The sequence below is a fragment of the Ananas comosus genome, linkage group 12 (genome assembly GCF_001540865.1).
Source record: "Ananas comosus cultivar F153 linkage group 12, ASM154086v1, whole genome shotgun sequence".
In the NCBI taxonomy this organism is placed as follows: domain Eukaryota; kingdom Viridiplantae; phylum Streptophyta; class Magnoliopsida; order Poales; family Bromeliaceae; genus Ananas; species Ananas comosus.
In genome coordinates, this window is record NC_033632.1 from 131,891 (window position 1) to 156,949 (window position 25,059).

Below are 25,059 nucleotides of genomic sequence, written 5' to 3' on the forward strand. Positions count from 1 at the left end.
CAATGAAAGCTACAGGAAATAAGCAATCATCCACAAACAGAATCCTGGTGCAGAATTTACAAAATAATATAAGGCTAAAATCAAGGTTTTCTTCACGGATATATATTGTAATCTGCGCTTGACCCCTAGTGACAATTAAAACCTACAGATAAACCTTTAATTTACACAACTATAGCACTTTACACTATTCCATAAGAGGACAAAGTGCAAATTTTATAATAAATCAAGGAATTATTTGGAAGTTTTGATTTGATCATAAAGAGATCAAACTGCAAATCGAGATACTTCCGTCAAAGGTCTCTGATAGATTAACCTATAGAGATCAAGATGTTATTCACACACTATTAATATAATAAGCATACATGGATATACAAGGAAAGATCCTCATACCTTGTTGGGAAACTCCACTCAAAAAAAAAGAAAACATACAAAAAAAGAGAGAGAAAAGAAAAAACTTGTTGGCAAGCAATCCCCAATTGTGAAGCACTACAAGAAGCAAAAGAAGAAGACAGAAGAATTTCACACTCGTGGAGCCTCGGCAGAAGGGCCAGACCGAACATTCAACAGAGGCTGGAGAGCTTTGACAACTATGCTCATGTTGGGCCTGAAATCAGCTTCATACTGTATGCATAGAGCAGCTACCGCAGCCAACTGTTTCGAAATAACGAAAATAATGATTAGAAACTTGCCATTATGGCACTGTTAAAAGTGGGTGTGACAATAGTGTGGATCAGCAAATCACTCTAAATGAGGATAAATAAAATTTAAAAATTCAATCCTTGTGTACAGCACTTTTGTCTGAATCCTGAAAAAGAAGGATCGAAATAAACAAGACATCATACAAGAACCTTCCAATGTTTTCAGAATCTTAAATCAAATGATTGCTATAGAGCGAGCATGCCCAAGTTTGTCCAAAGACCTGAAAACGAACTCAGAAAGCTTACCTTTGCAACAGCCTTGGGAGGGTACTCACTGCCTAGCCTGGGGTCCACACATTGCCTCACCTTATCTTCACTAAGTCTTGGCGCGGCCTGCAAAAATGGCCAACTGTTTACTCATCTTTGATGAACAACCGGTGTCTAGACATTGAGCAGGACGAGGTAAAAGAGAGAGCCATAAAAACAGAGGAGAGATGATTACCCATGTCACAAGACTCTGCTGACCCCGTGGTAACGTATGATCAACCGGTTTACGCCCAGTCAAAAGCTCCAAAAGGACCACACCAAAGCTGTAAACGTCACTCTTCGTGCTAAGCTGCCCAGTCATTGCATACCTAGAGCCAAGAAGGACAAAAAACATTAGTGGAGATTACATATACTTCAAAAACCTGAATTGCTGTATGTATACCCTTTCCCCTACGGATATGCTTTTCATTGAAAATTTCCAATAAAAAAACAACTCCCCTCGTCAATCATCCTTCAACGGGAGATAATTGTATTTTTGTAAGAAGCTGGAGTTTCAAGCCCTATTTATGAAAATTCATATTTTACAGGGTAAATGTGTTAGTTGATGACTTTGCAGGGATATGTATGTAAAAGCCCCTTGGGCATGTGTGATCGACCTCCAATGATCAAGTATATGTTCCTTAGTAATATTTTTGAACTTTTAACTCAAGAACTGAGAGAACATACTCTGGAGAATGATAGCCAAAAGTTCCAAGAACACGAGTAGAGTGGAGGCGTGCAGCCATGTCAGGAGACTGATTCGACAAGTCAAAATCGCCTATTTTTGCGACATAGTCCTCAAAAAGAAGTATATTGCTGGATTTGATATCACGGTGAATGACTTGGGGTTGCGCTTTCTCATGTAGGTATTCAAGTCCCCTAGCGGCTCCCACAGCAATTTTTACACGCTGTGCCCAAGATAAAACTGGACCAGGTTGTGCTCCTTTCACACCTTTCCTCCCTATAGTATATGAATCACATAATAGTTTTGCTTTAAAAGATGATTAGGGAAGACAACAGTATTGTAGTAAGTCACCTCCGAAGGGATGGACCCTTTTGCAACAACAAGGCACTAACCGAAATATGGTTTTTCTTTTTTGCATGTATACCACATGTAAATAAGCATAAAAGAGTGGATATCCCTGCAAGTGTACTGCTGAAAACCGTATTTATTTACACTCCCCTGTCAGAGACTCAGAGGATATATGCAGAAAACCAATTTGCATAGATACCCCCTCCTGGGGGCCTGCGCACAGATAAGCAAGATTGCCAAGGGGCACAAGTAGTTACCAACTTAACAGGCTAGGCTACTAGTGCAATTTCATAATTTGCAAGATATGTATGCAAATTGCAAAATAACCCTTTACTAATTGGAATTTTTAAGAACACGATACGATAACTCTTACCGTGTAGAATATCATGAAGGGACCCCATCGTCGCATACTCGTAAGCAAGTACACGGAGATTTCCATCAACACAATAACCGAGCAGCTCAATGACATTTTCATGAGTTAACCTTGAGACCATGGACACCTGTGAAATCTTCCGTAAGCAACTGATTTAGGTAAAGAAAAGTATTTAAGTTAAACAAATGGGAAAACGAACCTGCGTGAGAAATTCTTGATCGGGCTGCTTGCTGGCATCAAGCTTTTTAACTGCAGATTTTCTTCCGTTTCTCAAGACACCATAGTATACTCTGGCATAAGAGCCTTCTCCAATTAAAGCATCATTGCTAAAATTTTTCGCGATTTCTTTTATTTCCTCAACAGAAATGGAAGGAACTTCAATAGGCTGCATTCTCACAGGTTGAGGAGCCCTCGGGGCAGGATGTGATGCATAACTAGCTCCATAATTGCCTGCATGATGAGCGCCATCTTAAAATCAAAGGAACGTATCAACCAAAAAGAATTTACTACATGTAAGCACAGAGTTTAGAACAGATACTATAAAACCATAGGAGGCTCTTCCTAGAAAGATCCAAAAAAGGGACCTTTATATATACATATGCATGTATATTCCAGAATCCCTGCAAAATCATTTTTATTTTTTCGTGATTGCTCTCATAAAATGAACTTTCGATGCAATTTCTTAAAAAAATAGCCTTATCTTAATTGCCGAGTTCAAATCATCCATTTAATGGGGAGAAGTTGGTTGGCACCAGAAAAAGTTTTCCAGAAAAGGGCACTTTTGTACATAGCGGAACCGGCAGAAGAGACAACATAATTGTGCAGGACAGAACTCCCATATTCGGATGGTACTTCGCCGAATCACCACGAACATGATCGCTAGAATATATAACCATGAAATCTTTCTTAGGGCCTATTTGCTTGGTCGGATCTTCTACAAAAGTGCCGTTTCAGAACAGCTACTCAAAGATGCATTGATTTTTTTTTTTCTTTTTTTGCTCATTAAAATCTCTCCAATTTATATGGCTTCTTGCCACATCGGAATCAAAAGCTTCATACAGGAGCTTTTGCCTTCGAGACCAAGAGCTTATTTCAGAGCTTCATGCCACAACAAAAGCACTGGAGATGCTATCTGACAAATGATAGTTTTTTTTTATATCTTTTCCTCCCCTTTATGCTCCTTGGAGTAGATAAGTTATTCCGAAAGGCAGGTCAAACAAAGGCTTCACTACAATAATCAAGTCGCAATAACAATAAATCGATACTACCTGTTGCATGGCTTGCCGTAGAGGGTCCATCCTGATCCGCTCGCTGTCGTCTATCGTTTCCAGAGAAACAGGAGAAACACATGACCGTCCAAAGTTAAATGAGCTCCCCCCTGCAAACCAACATTTGCACAAGTTACCGACGAACGAAGGCACGCATCTGCAAAGCCAAGCAGCACCATGACACTATCCCGCCTACTAATTAAGCTGTCGATGATCTACTAATAAGAGTTGCTTAAGTGTATAGATAGCTAAGCTTGATCTCAAATAACAATGACCCTCCCGTTAGAAACCGGTTGCAGTGAACTGCACTAATAATGCGAGGATTACCGCGGATAGAGTCGACTTGAATTTAATAGGTCACATTTGCCTACATTACCTTGATGTTCTACAAGAGAATAAACTAAGCGGAAAGATTACAGGGCAAAAAGGGAGGGAGCATGAATTGTGCGGAGTAGTCCGTACATGATATATAATTTCGGGGAATCGAAAAGGAGCAACCGCGTGCTGAGAGTAAATGAGATGAAAAAGTGGGTGGAATTGGCGCATAACAAAATCACAACCAGCATGAATCACAGATAGAGAGAGAGAAAGAGCAACAGGATCGCCCGCATAATCGATACGATCGGATAAGAACAAAGAGAGTCTCGCGCAATCGATCTCTGACCTTTCTCGAGGCGCCAGCGGCGGGAGGGGAAGTAGATCGAGGAGGAAGAAGAAGAAGATGCCAGTACTCTCGCCGATGGATCGAAAGAAAGCCTTCTGAAACCTCAAATATTGTTTTTGACTCGTAACTTGGAACCTTCAATGGGTTTTCGGTTTTGAGTCCCTGTCGCTCTCTTCAGTATTCATTTTTTTTTGTCTTTTGCCGTCGCGTGCAGTTACGCCGTCCGTGACCGCACCATCGGAGGTGACCTCACCGGCCTCGAGACCGACTGGGTTCGTCCGTCGGCGCAGCGACCCGCAAAACAACAACCGCCGAGTCGGATCAGACCAGATCAATTCGCTGCCGCCGCTGCTGCTGCTGCTGCTGCTGCTGTTGTCCAGGTGCCGTCACGGAATGGCCCTCCGATATTTTGTTCAAGATAATAACGATCGTGACCTGAAAAATACTGGCCTCTGATCTCAGATCGTACGGACCACACGAGTCAAGAAATATTCTGATATTTTCCTCTAGCCAGCTGGCAGATTCTTATTGGTCCACGCTGTACTGCTATAATAATAATGAATAATGAATAATGAATAATTATTATTAGTATTTTGAGTGCTCGTATTATTGGGCGTGGGGCCTAAGTGAAGGGTGGTCGTAGGGAGCCAGCTCAGCGGCACGATGTGCGATGGTGCTGGTGGAGGAGGGCGGCAGGTTGGTCTGCACTCTCTGTACAAAAAATAAATAAAAGATTGCCCGTACTTAGTCTAGCAGACCGGTCCAATCAGAATGCAGCAACTGCCTAATGCCCCGCCACAAATTAACTAATGTCGTTTATATATATATATTTTTTAACTTAATGATTTTATTAATTAAATCAGGTATATTATTGAATTTAACGATCTTTTTTTATTAAAGTTAATTAGTCCAATGACTTTTCAACTAATGGAATTATGATTTTTGTCTACTTGAGGCAGGATGGACCTTGTTTCAACAAGTGTTGGCTACATAAAAAATAAGTTAGAACTCTATCTTAAAATTACATGTAGTTGATAGGCCACCATAACGTAATATTTTTACAAGAAAATACAAACCAAAAAATGTTCAACAATTGAAACACGCAGAAAGAGACATGGTAACTTATTGATCTTCGTAATTAACAAGAGTTTATTGTGTTGCTCTTGGATTAATATTCTAGCTTACGCTAATTTTTTCTTTTTTCAGCTTCTACTCAAATTTTGATTCCAAACTCGAATGAAACTAAACCTTCCAACTTTGCTTGGAAATGTGCTACAATGAAAAGTCGCGTTTGAAATGTTGCTAAAGTTCTTTAAGCTGTTGTATATGGTAAAATTTGATTCCTTGGAGACCTATTCAATTAATGTACTATATATGATGATTTATTTAATAAACGACCACCTAGCTAGAAGTTAGCTATACCTGCTGCAGAAGGGTTGAAGCTTCTCAACGAACAACAGTAATCAAACTTAAAAGTTATTGGCTTTTATTTTTTTTGAGAAAAAAGTAGTACGCTACCCGCTTCATTCATTAGAGAGATGAATTAAGCTACAAGTGTGGGGCAATCCGGCCCTGAGAAAAAAAAAAAAAAACTAAACTAAACAAAACGAGGAGGAGGTCCCATTCTTGCACAAGAAGTTTGAGTCTGTACCGCAAGTTCAAGATTTGGTAGGATATTTCGAAAGATTGTATCGTTTCTGACCTTCTAAATAATCCACCAGCAACCTACTAAAAGTTATTGATATATTAAAAGTAAAAGTTTGCACATGTACGGACCGTCCCCAGTGCAAGTTGTAAAGAATTTCGCGGTTGATATCCGAGATCTTAAGTTCAAATTTTAATTGATTTACATTTTCAGCTAAGTTTATTTCTAAACGAAGCGGGTAACATATTACCTATCTCTAAAAAAAAAAAAAAGTTTTGCATGACTGAGCCATGAGTCAACTAATTATTGATCTCGAGTGCGGGCACAACCTGAGTGGTCTACAAACATAACTAAGAAAATTATTAGTTATGTTTTGCGAGTCTCAGCATAGGCCTGAATCGTATCATCTGTGGACCGTCTAATTCACCCGTCCACCATGTTATCACGGCTTACACAGTCACCTGCTAACCGGTCTACATTCCCTTATCATTCTTTCAGGTGCAGCTACTTTCGTTCAAAATTTCAAGCCCCATTGCACAACCTATCAACGAAGTGGCCCGCGACCAATGTGTGGGCTGGGTCTAGGGAATAATTTCTTCTCTGTTAGGATAAAGGGGTGCGACTGGATGCAGTGCATACGGTGGATGCCGTTCACACGTGGAAACACATTAAAGCCCCCCCTCCTCTCCTCCCCTCTTTCTTTTTTGTCTGGTCCATAATATTTAGAAATAAAATAATCTCCAAAGTTATATATATTGAAAACACGGGATCACTTTCTCCTCCACTTTGATTGGTTCTATAATTAGCATACATGATCTACAGGATCAAAGACATAATTTTTAATAACTAATCATTTTTTCAATTAGCACATGTACGGTTTCAAAACTGCTGATATTTATGACTACTTAATCAATATCTAATTAATAAATAAATTTTTCTTAAAAAAATATTTATCCTCCGTGAATAAACTAGGTGTAATTTCATAGATCTATAAGTTTAAGATTTGAATTCTTAGGAGCCACTGATGAAAGTATGAAATTATTGTTTGGCTTGGCCTGGGCCGGTGGACTAGGTGCAGCCAAAAAGAAAAAAAAGAAAAAACTGTACTAGCTCAAGCTTGGTTTTTACCGTACAATTATTTTATTGGTTTAGGTACGAAAGCGGTCAACTTGTTGGAGAATAGACCCGGTAAATGGAGCGCCATGTACACATGTACGAGAAAAGGAGATTTAATCATTCATTTAATTGCCGCACCGAAATTTGTACCTAACTGTGCACGGACCTCACCTCGGTATTGGTCGTCCCCACCATAAAAATTATTATTTATTAGACTGACTCTGTAGTACACTTTCTGAGTCTAAAAGTTGGGTGGGAGGATGAGATGGGAGAGAGAGAGAGAGAGAAAGAGAGACTGAGAGAGAGAACGCGTTCATTTTGTTTCGACAGCGGGCTTTTCGGAGGTTCTCTTTATCCCTCCCCCCTCGTCGATGAAAACTTTCGCGCTGTCGATTTGATCGTGCGTTCTCCTCGTGTGGATGCCTCATAATCTTATTCGAAGGATTTTTTTTTTTTTTTGTCTTTTATTTCTCCCAATTTTTTTTCCCCATTTGTGTATATTTTTCCTGGTTTTCACGAAATTAGGGAGCTCGGGGGAGGAATTTGGCTCTAAAACTCGAATCTTTTGGACTTTTGCGTTACTGTCGACGGTTTCTAGTGCTGATATTTTGGAGTAAATTTGGACTGCACGAGGCCGAGACTGGGAGCAGATGGTATTTTGCAGTGGAATGAAGTGAATTGGATGCTCGGGAGGATCGTGGGGTTAGTGGAATCTGAAGCACTGGATCAGCTACTGGGGGCTAGGGTTTTGTTCTGTCCAAGTGCTGGGGCTCGGGAGTTTGATTAGTCGTTGAGTGCGTCCTTTTCAGATAGTTGTAGGTGGGTATGTGGATTTCACTTGCTTGGATCCGCGGGTGCGTGGGCGTGATGTTTCTGGATTTCTGGGGGCGGAGTGAGGCCGATTAGAGCGCGTTTGGACTCACTTTCCCACCTGAACGTCTGGGGCAAAATTTGATTTGATTTTTATTTTTTTTTTCTTTTTCGGTTTGGGAATTGTGGGGAATTTGGTAGTGTCTCGGGCGTTTGGGTGTCGATGGAGGCTAAGATTGGGAGTGGAAGCCACCTTTTGAGTGGAACTGGGAGGAAGAGTTTCGAGTGGGATTTGAATGATTGGAAGTGGGATGGCGAGCTCTTCGTTGCCACTCCTGTGAATGGTGTACCTCCAGGTGTTGCAAACGGTGCGCCTTTAATTTGCTCGTCTAGTTGCTTGAGAGAGACTGATCTTGGAATTGGCGGGAAAGGGAAAGGGAAAGGAGAAGTCGAGAAGAGGCGAAGAATCGTTCCGGTGGAAGAAGGCGAGCCGTCGGATGGAGATGGATCTCTTAGCTTAAAGCTTGGCTGGAATGCTTATCCGACTGGGGAGGTTGATATTGCTAAGAGTGAGGAAGAGGAGAGCGGGAAGAAGACTAAGTTACCAGGGAGTACTTCTAATGGCCCGGTTTGCCAGGTGGAAGGATGCGCGGCCGACCTTAGCCGTTCGAGGGACTACCACAGGCGGCACAAGGTTTGCGAGATGCATGCCAAGGCAAGCACGGCCGTGGTAAGGAATGCCATCCAGCGTTTCTGTCAGCAATGCAGTAGGTAGGCATTCGTCGTGACGTGTTTCAGTCGAACAATCTGTTAACTATTGATATAATAACCTCTTGGTAATCTAGGCAATGCTATTCTCAAGGTTTATGCCCTATTTCAACTGCATAGTGTATACCCTATTTAGGATTATGCAACCTGTCCTGCCTCAAAGTGTTACTCATTTTGGTTGCTCTTTCCAGTAAGCCCTCTGCAATTTCTTTGTCTAGGTTTCACCTTCTACAAGAATTTGATGAGGGGAAGCGAAGCTGTCGACGGCGTTTAGCGGGTCACAATAGACGGAGGAGGAAGACTCATCCTGATAGTACTAGTGGCGGGGCTTCCTTGATAGACGATAAGTCTAGCAGCTATCTATTGATAAGTCTGCTAAGAGCCCTCTCCAACATGCATTGTAAGTCTACAAGGATTAAAGTATTACCTGTTTCTTCAATTCCTGTTGCTGATTCTTCTCCTTCTTCTTCTTCTTCTTCTTCTTCTTCTTCTTTTCATGCTGGCTTTTTATTGACGGATTGGATTCTTGCTGTGACTGAAGAATACTCTCTGTTGTTTATTAACTTATCAAAATTATATGTCTCCCATCTTTTCACATTGTATTCACAGCTAATAACTTCGACCGAACAGAAGATCAGGACCAATTATCTCATCTTCTAAGAAACCTGGCAACTCTTGCTGGCTCATTCGATACTAGAAACCTTTCTGGATTGCTGCAACCATCTCAAAGCCAGCTGCCACTCGGGGCCAGTTCCGGAATGTCCTTAGAAGCAACTAATATGGTTCCAGATTCTTCTCCTGCATCTGAATCTACTGGACCAATGTGTCCTCCCTCTAAAATAACTTGTGTTAATGGAGGTCAGGGTCCTCAGATCTCAGAAAATTTTCTATCTGATGCTGTACCAAAGGATTGTTCTCATCCAACAACAAATACAATGACAAATTCTCCAGGTGAGAATTGGGACTGATCATCATATTTCTCAGTTGATACAATATTTAGTTTGTTTTGCATATGTACCCCTCAAAGTATACAAATCTGTGCATATAACCCTGCAAATAGGAAACTCGTGCCAATAAACTTAGAAAAAGCCCATATTTGCATATATGTCCTTTGCTCAACTGTTTGTCACAGAACTTCAACTTAGCAAAAAACTTGAAAAATAACTATTATAACCCTGTATTTGTTTGCACTAATACCCCTAAATGTATGCGAGACATTTAGCCATGCGAATGGCTTCTAATTGTGAAGATTACTGATGCAAAACGAGGGACATGTTCTTTTGTCATGGCTTTAGTGAAGCTTAAGCGAAGTTGAACTCTGATGAAGTAAATGTTTTATCAGTTGTATGAAGGGGAATGTATGCAAATAAGGTATATTGTTAAGGGGATATGTGCAAGTGCACTCTTTAGCAGGGTATACACAAAATACATGTGTTGTTAGGGGTACATATGTGAAAAAACTCAGATAAAAGGACAAACCCATAGTTCCTAATATACTTCCTGCAGAGTCTACTGCATGCAGAGTGCGTTTGAATGATTTTGATCTGAACAATGCATATAATGATATACAAGACTGCGGAGTAGGATGCGAAAAGTCAATTATTCCTTCATGTGCAGAAAATAGTTCTCCAAATTATCTATCGCAGACGAGTGGTAATTCAGATTCAATCTCCACCCAATCACTATCTAGTTCTAATGGAGATGCGCAGGTATTCCATTATATTAAGTTCCCTGATAACCTTTTTCTAAACATAGCTATATAATGGCATTTTTATCTAATGAATAGCTTCCACTTTTTCCAAAAAAACTGTGAAAAAAAGTTTTTTTTTTTTGGAAAAAGGAGGACTCAAATTTGTCATTGAATGTACTTCAATGCTTTATTGGCTTTCTATGTTATCCTTTGGCTTACATATCTTTTAATTGCAGTATCAAACAGATAGAATCGTGTTCAAGCTCTTTGGAAAATATCCTCATGATCTTCCTCTTGTTTTACGAACACAGGTAACTTTTGTATCTTTATGTAAATCTTAATCTGATGAAGTGAGCATCCGAATTTGCTTATTCAATGCTGGATTTCAGATCCTTGACTGGCTATCCAACAGTCCTACCAATATTGAGAGCTACATTAGACCTGGTTGTGTTATTCTGACGGTATATCTTCGGCTATCGGAGCCTCTGTGGCAGGAGGTGTGCTTGTGCTCTCTTGCAATTTAAATTTGGGTAAAATGTATAAGTAGTCCCTGTATTCACAGCTTAGTCCTGAAATTTTCAAAAATATTTTAGTCCCATATTATTACATAGATCACAATCGATGCCACCGAAAACATCTGGTAACTGTTAAGCTATGTGCTCAGTAGATGTCCTTTCTGCTCTAGAATGACCTTTTAACCTTGTTTTGACTAAAATGATAGAAGAAAGTCATTTTACATGATAAACAGGAAAAATGGTAATCCGGTAGGGGAACAATAATGTGCTTAGCACATGATTTAATGGATGTTAGATATCCTCAATGGGGTCAGAGATTCTATCCCTATATATTGGAATATTTAGGAGCTAAAATGTTTGTTTGGAAAGTCAGGGGACTAAGTTGCAATAGCGTGGAAGTACAGGTACTAAGTGGTACTTTTTACCCTTTAGATTTATCAGATAGGCTACTTATATGCTTCTTATTACTTGGTGGTGTTCACTTTGCAAGCAGCTTTGTGATTATCTGAGCTCCTACCTGGATAGGCTTTTGAATAGCTCTACCAACAACTTCTGGAGATCAGGATGGATGTATGTTAAGGTGCGGCACCAGATTGCATTTATTTATAATGGTATGTATGATTTGCTTAGGTGTACATTGATGATTTTAGTACGATGCATCATTGACTTGCAAGATGAAATATGCAAAGAAATTATCATATTTATACTTGCTGCAGGTCAAGTTGTCCTAGATGTGCCTCTTCCTCTCGGATGTCCAGATAATTCTGGGATTTTATGTGTGAAACCTGTTGCTGTTCCTCATTCGACAACAGCTGACTTTACGGTGAAGGTTTTTAGCCTAGCTCGTTCAACCACAAGGTCACTTATTCTTCATCCTGCTTACTTTCTTAACTTTCCGACAAAGTGCTCTCTTCCTTTTAGTTTAAACATTTCTTACTTGTTTATTCGTGTTGCCTGTTGTAATTTGTTTTCAGGTTGTTTTGTTCTTTTGAAGGGAAGTACTTAGTTCAAAAAATGACAGTAGTTTTAACTGAGGAAAGTGGTGCGGATTCTGAGCATGAAGAATTGGTGTGTCTAAGCTTCTGTTGCTCTCTCCCTGATGCAAGTGGGAGAGGATTCATTGAGGTGCTTCTTGCCACAATCTACTGTTTCAGGTTTTTTTCAGATATATTACATATATACCCCTGTGAACTCATCTGTTTACGTTGGTCCCTGTAAATAGTCTTATTTGCTTTTTCTTTTTTCAACACTGCCATTGGGTCAAATGAAAATTCTGATCTCATAGGGGTGTAGTTATGAAAATAGATGATTTGGCAATCCTTTACTTCTTCATTCTCTTTGTAGTAAATATTCCTCCAATCTGTTCCTTAAATTCTCCACTACCATCCTTTTTAGGTCGAAGACCGTGGCCTCAGCAACAGCTTCTTCCCATTCATAGTAACAGACCAAGAGGTATGCTCCGAGATTCGTACACTAGAGACTATAATCGAGATAGCCACGAATAACAATGATTCCCAAGGAAGAGAAGACAAAGAAAATTCTAGAAACCTAGCTATAAACTTCTTGAACGAACTAGGGTGGCTTCTCAGAATGCACTTCCTGATGTCCAGGCTTGAAAAAGTGGAGTTTCATAGAGAAGCCTTTCACCTGAGCAGGTTCAGTTGGCTTATTTCATTTGCCATGGAGCACGATTGGTGTGCAGTTGTGAAGAAGCTTTTGGACATTTTATTTAGTGGAACAATTGATTTGGGTGCTCGTTCTCCTCGAGAAATCGCTCTTTCAGAAAATCTGCTCCACCGAGCTGCTGGAAGATGCTGTAGAGATATGGTTGAGCTTCTGCTTAAGTATACGCCAGAAAAGAGCTTAAAGGAGAGCAGCAACGAGAGATTACTCTTTAGACCAGACTTTCTCGGACCTGAAAATATAACTCCGCTACATATTGCTGCAGCTGGTCGTGGTTCTGAGAGTATAGTGGATGCACTGACTGATGATTCTGAAATGGTAATAATTTGCTGTCTACTGTTTTTTCCCATGATTTAGTCAGGTTTTTTGCATATTAATCCCTCAGGTTTTTGGATATCGAGTACAAGTCCCCTGAGTCTTGTTATACATGATAGTCCCTTGAATCATTTTTCTTCTCTGCATCTCCTTTTGTCAAAGTTATTCTGTCCTCTCTCTCTCTCTCTCTCTCTCTCTCTCTCTCTCTCTCTCTCTCTCTGCGCGCGCGCGTGCGCTTGCGCTTGTGTGCGTCTGTGTTTTTGTTGTACTTTTATTTATCTAATTAATGCCTTTATCTTATCTCCGCTTCCAGGTGGGAATAAATGCATGGAGAAATGTGCGTGACTCCGTAGGTTACACTCCGGAGGACTACGCGCGAATGCGAGGACATGAATCTTACATACAACTGGTCCAAAAGAAACTCAATACAAAAATAGGAAAGCACTATTTTGTAGTAAATATTCATAGTGACAATCACCCGAAATATACTGATGCAGATAAACCCTTCAAACCTTCCTTTGGAATTGCCAAGAGCAAGTTAATGAGACCAAGCCAAAAGCCTTGCTGCAATCTCTGCAGCCGGCAATTGATGGCTCATCACAATTCAATGGCCCGGACTTTGTTGTATAGACCAGCTATGCTCGCGATGGTCGGTGTTGCCACGGTGTGTGTTTGTGTGGGCATATTGTTCAAAACTATGCCTGAAGTTTTCTTTGTATCCCCTTCATTTAGGTGGGAATTATTAGGGTATGGATCAACTTGAGGGAGAAGTACCAAAAGGATCGATTGATATGGTTAGGGTAGTGTGGGAAGTTTGTTTAAGATGAGAGCAACTGTGTAATATATTTTCGGACAGTGCTGTCCTATAATAAAGCAGAATCAGCTTATTCTTCTTCTTGCATTTGTTGTCGTTGTCATTTTCACTTTTCTGTTACGAAGACTTGTGAAGCTCCATTTTATTCCTGAAGTGTAATATAGTGTGTCCTTTGGAGGGCTTACTGATTTTGTTTTTGTATTTGTTTTTATTTTTTTTCCCCCTTTTTTCCTCCGTTTTACCGGTGGAATCCTATTTATATGCTTCGTGCTGCTCGGATACTGAAAAAAATCTGTAATCTATATCACAGTTTTTTTTTGGGAACGCCATGTATTCATTAAACTGATAGTTATGATGACCAACTTAGGGTGCGTATGCATTTACTCCGTACAGCTTTGTGCAGGAAATCATAATCTTTTGTATTTTGAGTTTTGAGGGGCGGTGATTTGCATTTTGACGAGAAATTAAAAATCATCTGTAGTCATTTTGCAAATCAATGAGATATAACTTAAAAAAGAGAATATTGGGACGCCTCAGGCTTTTTAAACAAACTTTTGCTACTTGCGGAACAGATTAACAGGCAGTCTAGGGACTGGTGGTGGTGTAATTTGCTCTTGTGAGACAGATGAGGCACCTGACCGAGGGGAACGATAATAAAAGTACCGAACAAAGATATCGAGCGCTATCTACTCCGCCGCTGCAGCTGCGTAGTGTGAAGTGTGAACACTCCAATGGCGTCCGCTTTCTCGCTCTCCTCCTTCCTCTCTCCTCCTCTCCCCTGCCCTTCTCGAAACGAGCATAGCTCGCATTTGGCTTCCGCTAGGGTTTCAGTGCGGTGCGCCGCCCCCCTCGGATATCGTCCGAGGAGGAGGGAGCCCTCCCACCCGGCCACCCCCTCCTCCAGCAGCCGACGCGGCGGCGGCGGCCGCGCCTCCGGGCGCGGCGCTGCTGTGGCGGCGCCGCCGAAGCCGAAGCCGAAGCCGAAGCCGACGCCGACGCCGACGCCGGCGCCGGCGCCGAGGAAGCGGCACTGGAAGGAGGGGGAGTTCCCGGGCGCGTCGGAGGGGTCGGCGCCGCGGCCGCCCCCGAGGACGCCGATCAAGAACCTGAAGAAGAAGGCCGACGACCGGGCGGCGGCGGCGGCATGGGCGTGCACGGTCACCGAGGCACTCGCCGACAGGATCCAGAAGAGGCAGTGGGAGGACGCTCTCGAGGTCCCCTTAATCAAACCCTAACTTCCTAATTTTGACCACTCCTCCTGGTGTTTTACTTATTGGGTACCTGGAGGATAGTGTCCGGGAAAAGCTATGCTGTCATTATCGTCGTTATTTGAGTATTTGATGATGCGAAGAAGGCGTTTGATCCTTCGCTATAGATCGAAGTTGTTGTCTACTCATCGTTACCTCTCTGTCTCTCTTTCCCTGAAGCTTCCCTCTAGTCCCACTCTATAGTTAAAAATGTGTCTTATTTGAGCACAATATTAGGAGTAAGTGCATTTAGTAAGATTAGTAACTACTGCATTTTGGAGTAACTGGATGGAATCAGCTTCCATGCATAGCGGCACAAGTTGTTGCTAACATGAAGAGATAAATTTATTGTATCAACAAAGTTCAGTATGAATTCAAGTTTTCAGATGGTGGTGAAATGATGTCCAATGGTCTATCAATTTGCTTTAGATCTCCCGATGTTTAAGAACTGAATTAATCAAAGTTGGAACTTTTGACTTGTTTACACAACAGACATGAGGGAAATTTGAGAGCTAGAAACTTGCATGCTTACATAACATATTTATGTGGTTTCTGTTATGGTAATAATTCGCCCTGAGCTGAAGGCTCGAGGTTGTGTTTTTTGTACTTGCATAATTCGTGTTATCAACTTTTAAAAGTTTGTCAATATTTCCGTTGCGTGTATATATAGGATATCAATTTCCTCTTGTGGACAAAGTTTCTTGTTTCTTTGTTAGGTTAGATTTAGTTTGGCCTCTGCTTCCATCATTCCATTCACTTAATTCTTGAGTACAATTGCGTTGTTTGAGTCTCTCTCTCTCTCTCCCCTTCCCCTTTGTAAATTTCTCATACTATTCTGTTTCCTTTCTTAGGTGTTTGAGATGCTCAGAGAACAACCGTTCTACCACCCAAAAGAGGGCACATACATGAAACTTCTCATACTCCTTGGAAAATCAGGACAACCCGCTCGTGCGCAGCAACTCTTTGACTCGATGATAGAAGAAGGATTACAACCAACTTCGGGACTATACACTGCCTTGCTCGCAGCATACTCTCGCAATGACCTCCTCGACGAGGCATACCAAGTCCTCAACACAATGAAGACCCTCCCCCTCTGCCTACCGGATGTCTACACCTACAGCACACTCATTAAAGCCTGTGTCGATGCATTGAGATTTGATCTGGTTGATTCCCTATACAAAGAGATGGATGAGAGGTCGATACATCCCAACACAGTCACTCAAAACATAGTTCTTAGTGGTTATGGCAAAGCTGGGAAATTTGACGAGATGGAAAGAGTTCTCTCTGGAATGCTTGAAAATAGTTCTTGTAGACCTGACATATGGTCCATGAACATCATTTTAGGCCTATTCGGTAACATGGGCCAGGTCGAAATGATGGAAAAATGGTATGAGAAGTTCAGGGAATATGGAATTGAGCCTGAAACCCGGACCTTTAACATTTTGATCGGTGCCTACGGAAAGAGAAGGATGTATGATAAGATGTCTGCAGTTATGGAATACATGCGCAAGCTGGCTTTTCCGTGGACCACCTCAACCTATAACAACGTGATCGAAGCATTTGCTGACGTAGCAGATGCGAAGAATATGGAGCTCGCATTTGATCAGATGCGTGCCGAGGGGATGAAGGCGGATACGAAGACCTTTTGTTGCCTGATAAATGGGTTTAGTAATGCGGGCTTGTTTCATAAGGTGGTAAGCAGTGTTAAACTGGCTGAGAGGTTAGAGATTACAAAGAATACTATGTTCTTTAATGCAGTGATATCGGCCTGTGCCAAGGCGGGCGATTTGATAGAGATGGATAGGGTATTTAAGACTATGAAGGATAGGCATTGTGAGCCAGATGCTATGACGTACTCGATTTTGGTGGAGGCATATAAGAAAGAAGGAATGAGAGATAAGATTTATGATTTAGAGCAGGAGAATCCAGGTTTGGTTGGGACTGTAGTTGCGGCTTAGTGGAATTATTGCAGATCTTTTTATCATTCTGGACATTACTCTCGCACCCAAATGTCGAGTTCGGGAGTTAGTCGATCAGTGATGCTGGCTTAAATTCAAGGCTAAAGCCAGGTTTGCCGAAGGATAAAGATTTTTGAAGTCTGCCAATTATGTTTATGAAAGGTTTGAAGGTTTTATGCGTGTTTTCCTATGAATCTGTGGGACTATTATCTGGCTGATCATTTTTTAATTGTTGGTAACAGATAGATGCTGGATAAAGGAATGATGATCTGATCTTTAGGTCCAGAGATTAACATCTGTCTCCTTTTGGTCTCAGCATTTTATTTACTTTTCTTTCTTTCTTTCTTTCTTTCTTTCTTTCTTTCTATTGGGTGGTTTGTGTATAGGAAAGTTGTTGACATCCAACCGTAAGAATTGTGTCTGTGCTAATGAGAATTTCCTTAAAACTGTATTTTGTGCTCCCAAATTTTCAAATTGCTTAAATCTGCAGCTTTAGTTAAAAGAACCAACGCAGGAGTCTGAATTCCAAATGCAAAAAATTTTAAATTTTGTCGTGCTTCTTCTGCTCCCAGCTCGCGTGGGAGTCGTTGACCACTGTTGGCGTTGGTACGAGCCGAACCGCACAAAATTGATAAAAAGGCTTGTTGGGCTCCAGGCTGTTGGCTGGTCCGTCTGGGCCGGGCTTTGGACTTGTCATTAGCAGACCGGACCGGACCGGACCTCATTATCCAACAGAAGTCTACCAAAAGCAAACAACTACCCAAACAGCTCAAACTAGTTTGCCGACCAATTCGGGGGATTAATAATAGAAGGTGAAGTGCTGCTGCCTTTCTCTGAAAAATAATAATAATAATAATAATAAATAATAATAAATAATAATAATAATAATAATAATAGAAGGCGATGATAAGAATACTCTTACCCGCGACTTCGTCCCATGGCGTGAACGAAACGAAACGAAACGTAACGAAAAGATAAACGTTATTAGGCCGTTCTCCGCGCGCCACGAATCGACGAGAAGAATAAAACAGCGCGGATCGAGACCATTTATCTCCTCCTTTTACCCTCCCCCGACCCACAGATCACCCCGAAACCCTAATCCCTCTCCTCCTCCTCCTCCTCCTCCTCCTCCTCTCTTCCTCTCGAATCCGCAGCAGGATGAGGCAGATGCTTCCCTTCAAGGAGGAGTTCACCTTCGGTATGCCCCCCGCTTCCCTCCAATTCCTCATCAATTTCCTCAAATTTGCCCAATTTCAATATCTTCGTTGCGTGCTCAATGCCCTGCGATTTTTATTTTTTTTTCCCAACCCTTGTTTCTGATCCAAGTTGATATGTGGCAGAGGAGCGGCTCCAGGAATCGAAGGACATCCTCGCCAAGTATCCCGATCGAGTGCCGGTGAGCTCGTTCGTTCGATCTTTCGTTCGTTCGTCCTTTCCCTCCTCCCCCCCTTTCGCCCTTTGTTGTTAATTAATCAAATTTTGAGTTGATTTTGTAGGGAAATAGTGCTCGTTCTGTTGTGAAACTTAGTTATTTGTTTGCCTACCATGTTGGGATTAAAAAAAAAAAAAAGTTGGAAATTTTCTACTTGGATGTTTGAATTAATTTTTTTTGTGTACAAAATTGGTTCTGGGGGTTCTAGATGCGTAAACAAGCTGAATAATCTCACTAACTGTAGCTGCGTGCCTTGTGTGACTGTGATTAACAGATGTTGCTGGTTGTGCTTAGACATACTTTTCGTGACGAGTAACAATTGAATTGCATAGATATTGCCATTTTGTTGTATGCTGTGAAACCACTCGATCTTTTCCATCCCTCGATTGAATGTGTCCTTTTGCATCAATGAAGTAACTATTATTGAAAGCTGACCTAGTTTTTTTTTTTTTTTTTTTTCGTAATTGTCTTTTCCAAGGTTGTTGTTGAGAGATTTTCAAGGACTGATCTTCCAGAGATGGAGAAGAGAAAGTATGTCGCTACTTAGACTTTGCGATGCAGCAGTTAATCTACGTCCTTTTTGTTTTCTTTTTGTGTTTTTTTTTTTTTTTTTGGTTCTCCTTGTGTTGGTGCTGTTCTCATATAGTCATTCTTCATTACTTTGTTAAGACAGAATCGTTATGTCTCTCGTGATTATCTTTCTCTGCTTTAAGCAAACTATATTGTCGAGGAAACTTTTTCCAACCGACTTGGCCCTGTGAATCTGATGGTTCCCAACCTTCATATATGGGTATATTCGTAGGTGTATGCAGAAATAGACATGTATATGCCCCTTTACAATACTTAAGTTGTAATGTTTGAATGCAGGTTTCTGGTCCCTTGCGACATGACCGTCGGGCAGTTCATTCACATTCTAAGAAGCAGGCTGCACCTTCCTTCTGGGAAAGCACTTTTCATTTTCATTCAGGATACTTTGCCTCAAACAGGTAATTTCTCTTTCTATTTTATATTCCGCCATCACAATTTTCTAGTTTTTGAGATCTTGAGTTAGTTTTATAATTTGTTCAAAAATGTGTTTCGATAACAGCAAGCATCATGGATTCTATGTACCAACAATACAAAGATGAGGATGGATTCCTTTACATGTGCTACAGCAGTGAGAAGACCTTTGGATGAGTCTCACTACTTCGGTAATTAAGTGGTTATATTTATATACAAATGCGTACTAATATTGGTCATCTTCTATTAGAAATTGCAATGCAAGTATCATTAAAACTGTGTCCAAACTGTGTTCTGATACATTTTCTTTGCTCAAATTGTGTATATATATATATATATGTATATCTATGTACATTATTGAACTTAGCACACATCCTTCGTCTATCAGATAGTAAATTATTTGTCGTGATCGATTCTGTCATCGAAATGTACCTGTTCATTTTTCGAAGAAAATGAACGATGGGAAGTACGCGAAATAATAGGTAGATAGTAACATATGGATGGTGAATATCAAGTCGATCTCTTGCTGATCAGCATCAAGCTTATTAACTCTAGGGCTGTGTTTGGTTTCGGTATAAGTAAGAACGGCTTATTTTAGGTATAGGTTAATAGGTATAAGTCAGGTATAAACAGGAATTAGACTAATTTTGTATTTGGATAAAAATTGGGTTGCTCTTTGAAATAAGATAAATAGTGTTTGGATGGTTAGATTGGAACAAAAGAATTAAGAGTTATAATTTTAAATTAAAGTTATTTTATATAATTAATTAACATCAAAATATTACTTAAAAATAAATTAATAAATTTATTAGCTATGCGTATTGTATAAAATAATGAACATATATTAATTAATTAATTATAAAAAATAATTTAATTTTTTAATTAGTTAGTAAATTATTTTAGTTAGATTACTAGTAAAAAAATTAATTAGATTAATGCAAATATTAATGATTGATCAATATAAATATTAGTTCATAGATAAACATATTTAATTAGTAATAATTAATTAGCTAATTAATTATAAGTAATAAATAAATAAATTATTTTATTATTTAAGCAATGGATAATGATTTAAATATATTAGTTAAGTTAATTAATGATTTAATACCATATTAACATTGAATTTAGATTTTAATTAAGCTTGTTTCTGCTTTGGAACAAGCTTATACCGGGTTATATCAACTTATTCCATGGACCCGAGAACTGCTGATTTGGAGTGCGAAAATTTTTATTTGGGGACAAAGAGAGAAACAAGGGTTTATTCCCTCTTTGTTTCCAAATCAAACACTGCCTAGATGACTCTGCTGCAGATGATGCCGTGCCATATTGCCATATCACCTGATATATAGGATCTATAGTTCTTGAATCAATTCAATTTCAGCCTATGCCCGAAATTAATCATAAAATCAGCCATACACCTTCCCTTTTCATAGCTGTATAACACTCCATAACTTGGATGCTAATCACTTGTTACTCAAGTAACTCCATTTCAGCAAATTTTCTTCTGTCAAACTAGAGGTCTATTATTAGTTAGCTATTCCTTAGCAAATGCAAATTGAAATAAACAGTAATCAGTGAATATTATTTTCATCTTCATATTAATGTTGCTAAAAGAGCCATGGAGGCCGAATATTTTGCAAGCCACTGCAGCATTCAGCTGTTGGTTAGACCCCAAATTCGCTACTCAGGCTACAAATCCAACTCAGTCAATCAAATTGCCTTCAAATGTAACTAACCTATAAATAAAACTCTTATCCTTAATTATCTCGACTCTTCTCATAACTTGTTATAGCGTTGTAATATGCTGAATGATCCAAATTAGAGAGGCTAAAATTGAATAATAAGGTGTTTGCGAATCAATTAAAGCTGTGTTTTCTCGGTGAATTTTAGTATCCAACTAGCTAAAGAATTAATGCGTAGTTATCGATATAAAGCAGATTGAAATATATTAATTGCTCGAGAGAGAATAACAAAATTTGGATACTCCATTCCTCATAAAACTCATAAAGAGTTATTACTACAAAGGACTCGCGCTTATTACATTAAGCATTCAACTGGCAGTTGAATTAATGTAATTATCAAAGCAAAAAAAAACCAGGAGAGAGCTGTGCTCTCGGTGAGAAGGGTACTGCAAGAACAAAGAACTATACTACCCTACCACTAGGTTCTCTTCAAAAGCTTTTCTGGCTCTTGAAGTACACCTGGAAGGGGAACTGCACGGCGCCATCGCCATCGCCCACCGAGATGGTGTGCTCGCCAGCCGGCAGCGCAACGTAGGCTGACCCTGTCACGATGCTCAGGCTCCGGCATGACTGCAGCTTGAAGCTCGCCACCTCGCTCTTTCCGGCCGCCACGAACACCCTCTGGAACCCTATCACCTGTTTGATCGGGGCTCCGATGATTCCCTCTGGCGCGGTTGCATACAGCACCACCACGTGGCTCCCGTCCACAGTTCCGGTGTTTGTCACGAGCACGTCGATCGCCACATCATCGTCATCGCACGAGAGATCCTCGACAATTGCAGCCTGGCACGGTGGTATGTAGGCCGAGGTGTTGTACTGCAGCTGGTGGCAGTGGCGGCCGAGCCCGAGCTCCTTCTCGACTGACCTTTGGGTCGACACCACCGTGTAGATGAAGTTGGTGTAGCTCAACCCGAAACCGAAGGGATACACCGTCGACCCGTTGTAGAACTTGTAGGTCCGCCCAGGAAAACCCAGGTCGTCGTTCGGCCGGAGCTGCATGGATGTCATCGGGAGCTGCATCACGTAGTCGGCTGTGTACCATGTTACTGGAAGCCTACCACCCGGATTGTATTTTCCGTAGATCACGTCGGCGATCGCATTCCCTCCCTGCTCACCTGGATACCCGACCCAAAGGATCGCATCAATGTCAGACGAGCTCTTAAACTCGTCAATGTTGACTCCGCCAGCTGAGAGGATGACGAGGACAACGGGGCCCTTTGCCGCGCTTGCAACCTGGCGGATGAACAGGTTCTGGTAGCCGGGGAGGTTGAGGTTGGACCGGTCGTTGGACTCCGCCTCCACCGACAGATCGAGGCCTGCGAAGATGATTGTGGCATCAGCGGTCTTTGAGATCCGAACTGCCGGGAAGATGTACGTCAAGTTGAGGCACGCGACGTCGAGGCAGCCGGGCAGGTACGACACCTTGGCGTACCGCGAGAGGCCGTCGAGTGGCGACGAGTAGCTGCATGGAGTGCCTTCATCACAACAACAACAACAAGAATAAGAAGAAGAAAAAGGAAATATTATTATTTCAGGTAAAATACTGGAAAAAAAAAAAAACCCTCATCAGAGAAGACAGACCAAAAAAAAGAAATAAAGAATGATGTAGTACGTACCTGCATAGTTGCCGAGCATAACATGTGTGGCATTGGCGTGAGGGCCGACGGCGGCGATGTTCTTGTGCGCGGTGGTGTTGAGGGGAAGAACATTGTTCTCGTTCTTGAGAAGAACAACTCCCTGCCTTGCTGCGTCGGTCGCCAGTTCGACGTGCTCCGCAGAGCAGATGTTGTTTTGGTTCAACGAGTCGTAGGCCGGCTGCCCGTCGAACAATCCGACGCGCATCAGAACGATGTAGTTGTTGATCAGCGCCTTGTCGATGTCGGCTTCTTTCACGAGCCCGTGGCGCGTAGCATTCTCCAGGTACGTTTGGTAGAAGGACATGCAATCCAAATCCAAACCTGCATTTCAATTTCCAAAAACATTTGAAAGAAAATAAAATCACTAACTGATGATTAATTACGAAAGATTTTGTTAATTTTGGATTTAAGAGTGCCTACCTCCTTTCAAAACCTGAGCTACGGCATCCTCCGGAGTGTCTGCCAAGTACTTCTGTTGGTCGACTATGACCTCAATTGAGTCGCAATCAGCAACAATATAGCTACGGAAAGAGAAAGAAAAATAATTTTTTTTTTTAAAAAAAAAAAACAAAGTCCACCAAAAAGTAAAATCAAACCCGAAAATAGGATGCATGCAATTTATTATTTTTATTTATAATAATAAAGGAAATAGAATTGATTGAAAATACCCATGAAGATTCCAATCTCCTCTAACAGTTCCCCGGAGAAGGCGTGCGTCGGTGCACGTGGGGATGCCGTTGACGCTGTTGTACGAGCACATCACACTGCTAACATCCCCATCCTTCACGCACATCTCGAAGGGACGCAGGAACGTCTCGACCATATCTTGTTCGGTCACCTTAATTAATTAATTAATTAAAAAACCAAAACAAAATTAATAATTAATATCGCCGTCGAAATGAAGATGAAGATGAAAAATAAAATCAAACACACAGGATTATTAATTGGATTAATTAATTCTGCTTACGTTTGCGCTGTAGTGGTAGCGATCGATGAAGAAGTTTCCGGGCGCGTACCAGGCGTCGACGTCGTAGGCGGCGTAGTGCTTGCAACAGGCGGAGACCTTGAGAGGGCGGGTGTTGAGATCGTCGGTGGTCTCGAAGCCCGTCACGTCCTGCAGGCCGCGGACGTAGTTGACGGCGTAGCGCCCCACCACGAAGGGGTCCTCACCGGGGGTCTCCAGGATGCGGCCCCACCGCGGGTCGCGGACCACGTTGATGTTCGGGCTCCAGAAGGTGAGCCCGGCAACACCTAGGTTGTGCATGGCCCTCGCCTCTGTCGAAACAGCCTATACATACACACGTGTATATATATATATATATACACACACACACACATACATGAGCATGCATGCACGTACCCAAAAAAAAAGAGAAAAAGAAAAAAAAAATCTCGATTAATTAATTTTTATTCATCGGAAGCCATTAATTAGGAGGAGTCATTAATTATACAGTTAGAAAAGGAAATTAATTAACCTCGCCGATGGTCTTCCAGAGGGTCTCGTTGAATGCGGCGGCGGAGGTGATGGGAGTGGGGAAGCTGGTGGCCCCCGGCACGATATTACTGAACTTGGAGCCCCCTCCGACGTCGGAGACGCCGTGGAGCGCCTCCGACCACCAGTTGTACTGGGGGATGCCGAGGCGCTGCACCCCGGTCGCCCCGTTCCCCGTCTGCCCCACCTTCTCTGCCAGCGTCATGCTGTCCACCAGCCGCTTCGCCCGCACCGCGTACGGCAGCGACTTGTTGCAGAACCCGAACTGCGCCATGTTCAGCCCCAGCTGCTCGAACCGCTGCGGGTCGCATATGTACTTGTACGTGTACAGCGGCGCGTTTGGATTCGAGTTCGAGTTGTCTCCGTGGGAGACGGCGGCGAAGATCGTAACAAGGAGGAGGAAGATCGACTGAGGAGATGAATTAGAACAAGGAGGAGCCATTGCTAACAAACAGTACTAGCAGCAGCACAATTAGATAAAGAAAGAGGAGTTAGCTTAGCTAGCGCGGAAGATAGAAAAATAGATAATAAATAAATAAAACAAGCTGGTAGGGAATGAGTACGTAGTAGTGATGTGGATATGGATCGGTGGGGTGGTGTTTGTATTTATAGATGAGAAGGGTCAGGGGGACGTGGAATAATGACGCCACGCACCTTAAAAAGGTACGTAGGCGTAAATTGAGATTTCATTTCAAATTGTGCACTCTGTATTGTGTATGTATGCGTATTTCCCTTAACTAACAAAGAGAAAATTATGCTTGCACAGATCTTTGATTTGCTTCGCTTTTTTTTTTTTTTTTCCATTATCTATTTTTATATATATATTTGGGAAACTAACCGCATCTATATCTACGCGCGTTAACAACATTTCAAATTCAAAATCGTATCGTAACAAACCCCTATTTCTTCAGATT

At 41.4% G+C, this 25,059-nt stretch overlaps 5 protein-coding genes across 9 annotated transcripts; 3 read left to right on the forward strand and 2 right to left on the reverse strand.

The window, feature by feature from the left end:
* On the reverse strand, nucleotides 286-4,680 carry LOC109718586 (pto-interacting protein 1-like). 3 transcript variants are annotated; one of them, XM_020244883.1, is made up of 9 exons: nucleotides 3,619-3,728; nucleotides 3,051-3,229; nucleotides 2,889-2,970; nucleotides 2,550-2,800; nucleotides 2,351-2,477; nucleotides 1,632-1,905; nucleotides 1,141-1,273; nucleotides 945-1,031; nucleotides 286-651 (listed from the first exon to the last, which is right to left on the reverse strand). In XM_020244883.1, the coding sequence occupies exons 2-9, from the start codon at nucleotides 3,075-3,077 to the stop codon at nucleotides 520-522; spliced, it is 1,113 nt and encodes a 370-aa protein (XP_020100472.1). In that variant the 5' UTR covers nucleotides 3,078-3,229; nucleotides 3,619-3,728; the 3' UTR covers nucleotides 286-519. The 3 variants fall into 3 exon arrangements, with proteins under 3 accessions (XP_020100472.1, XP_020100474.1, XP_020100473.1); XM_020244885.1 differs by lacking the exons at nucleotides 2,889-2,970; nucleotides 3,051-3,229 and adding an exon at nucleotides 4,283-4,680; XM_020244884.1 differs by lacking the exons at nucleotides 2,889-2,970; nucleotides 3,051-3,229 and adding an exon at nucleotides 4,224-4,680.
* LOC109718273 (squamosa promoter-binding-like protein 6) lies at nucleotides 7,289-13,725 on the forward strand. 3 transcript variants are annotated; one of them, XM_020244430.1, is made up of 12 exons: nucleotides 7,289-7,443; nucleotides 7,569-8,624; nucleotides 8,840-9,021; nucleotides 9,231-9,572; nucleotides 10,128-10,330; nucleotides 10,548-10,622; nucleotides 10,701-10,808; nucleotides 11,320-11,437; nucleotides 11,543-11,684; nucleotides 11,801-11,951; nucleotides 12,222-12,827; nucleotides 13,138-13,725. In XM_020244430.1, the coding sequence occupies exons 2-12, from the start codon at nucleotides 8,077-8,079 to the stop codon at nucleotides 13,585-13,587; spliced, it is 2,925 nt and encodes a 974-aa protein (XP_020100019.1). In that variant the 5' UTR covers nucleotides 7,289-7,443; nucleotides 7,569-8,076; the 3' UTR covers nucleotides 13,588-13,725. The 3 variants fall into 3 exon arrangements, with proteins under 3 accessions (XP_020100019.1, XP_020100018.1, XP_020100020.1); XM_020244429.1 differs by having other exon boundaries at nucleotides 7,297-8,624; XM_020244431.1 differs by having other exon boundaries at nucleotides 7,297-8,624; nucleotides 10,239-10,330.
* Nucleotides 14,161-17,345, forward strand: LOC109718274 (pentatricopeptide repeat-containing protein At3g06430, chloroplastic). Its single transcript, XM_020244432.1, has 2 exons — nucleotides 14,161-14,852; nucleotides 15,737-17,345. Exons 1-2 carry the CDS (start codon nucleotides 14,370-14,372, stop codon nucleotides 16,841-16,843), a joined length of 1,590 nt encoding a protein of 529 aa, XP_020100021.1. The 5' UTR covers nucleotides 14,161-14,369; the 3' UTR covers nucleotides 16,844-17,345.
* LOC109718275 (autophagy-related protein 8i-like) lies at nucleotides 17,774-19,645 on the forward strand. Its single transcript, XM_020244433.1, has 5 exons — nucleotides 17,774-18,041; nucleotides 18,184-18,239; nucleotides 18,754-18,806; nucleotides 19,143-19,261; nucleotides 19,363-19,645. The coding sequence occupies exons 1-5, from the start codon at nucleotides 18,002-18,004 to the stop codon at nucleotides 19,449-19,451; spliced, it is 357 nt and encodes a 118-aa protein (XP_020100022.1). The 5' UTR covers nucleotides 17,774-18,001; the 3' UTR covers nucleotides 19,452-19,645.
* On the reverse strand, nucleotides 20,380-24,901 carry LOC109718279 (probable beta-D-xylosidase 5). The gene is made up of 6 exons (XM_020244437.1): nucleotides 24,129-24,901; nucleotides 23,621-23,941; nucleotides 23,322-23,491; nucleotides 23,074-23,174; nucleotides 22,633-22,974; nucleotides 20,380-22,491 (listed from the first exon to the last, which is right to left on the reverse strand). The coding sequence occupies exons 1-6, from the start codon at nucleotides 24,585-24,587 to the stop codon at nucleotides 21,446-21,448; spliced, it is 2,439 nt and encodes an 812-aa protein (XP_020100026.1). The 5' UTR covers nucleotides 24,588-24,901; the 3' UTR covers nucleotides 20,380-21,445.

Excerpts from the sequence above, each read along its gene's own strand:
- LOC109718274 (XM_020244432.1), top strand. The coding sequence starts at position 14,370 with ATGGCGTCCGCTTTCTCGCTCTCCTCCTTCCTCTCTCCTCCTCTCCCC. Across the intron at positions 14,853-15,736 it reads AGTGGGAGGACGCTCTCGAG|GTGTTTGAGATGCTCAGAGA; the intron begins GTCCCCTTAATC and ends TTCCTTTCTTAG.
- LOC109718586 (XM_020244883.1), bottom strand. The coding sequence starts at position 3,077 with ATGGATGATTTGAACTCGGCAATTAAG. Across the intron at positions 1,906-2,350 it reads CCTTCATGATATTCTACACG|GGAGGAAAGGTGTGAAAGGA; the intron begins GTAAGAGTTATC and ends CATATACTATAG. Across the intron at positions 652-944 it reads CTCCCAAGGCTGTTGCAAAG|TTGGCTGCGGTAGCTGCTCT; the intron begins GTAAGCTTTCTG and ends ATTTCGAAACAG.
- LOC109718273 (XM_020244430.1), top strand. The coding sequence starts at position 8,077 with ATGGAGGCTAAGATTGGGAGTGGAAGCCACCTTTTGAGTGGAACTGGG. Across the intron at positions 10,809-11,319 it reads CGGAGCCTCTGTGGCAGGAG|CTTTGTGATTATCTGAGCTC; the intron begins GTGTGCTTGTGC and ends CTTTGCAAGCAG. Across the intron at positions 11,685-11,800 it reads CTAGCTCGTTCAACCACAAG|GTTGTTTTGTTCTTTTGAAG; the intron begins GTCACTTATTCT and ends ATTTGTTTTCAG.
- LOC109718279 (XM_020244437.1), bottom strand. The coding sequence starts at position 24,587 with ATGGCTCCTCCTTGTTCTAATTCATCTCCTCAGTCGATCTTCCTCCTC. Across the intron at positions 23,175-23,321 it reads GGAGATTGGAATCTTCATGG|CTATATTGTTGCTGATTGCG; the intron begins GTATTTTCAATC and ends CTCTTTCCGTAG. Across the intron at positions 22,492-22,632 it reads TATGCTCGGCAACTATGCAG|GCACTCCATGCAGCTACTCG; the intron begins GTACGTACTACA and ends GTTGTGATGAAG.
- LOC109718275 (XM_020244433.1), top strand. The coding sequence starts at position 18,002 with ATGAGGCAGATGCTTCCCTTCAAGGAGGAGTTCACCTTCG. Across the intron at positions 18,240-18,753 it reads AGTATCCCGATCGAGTGCCG|GTTGTTGTTGAGAGATTTTC; the intron begins GTGAGCTCGTTC and ends GTCTTTTCCAAG. Across the intron at positions 19,262-19,362 it reads GGATACTTTGCCTCAAACAG|CAAGCATCATGGATTCTATG; the intron begins GTAATTTCTCTT and ends TTTCGATAACAG.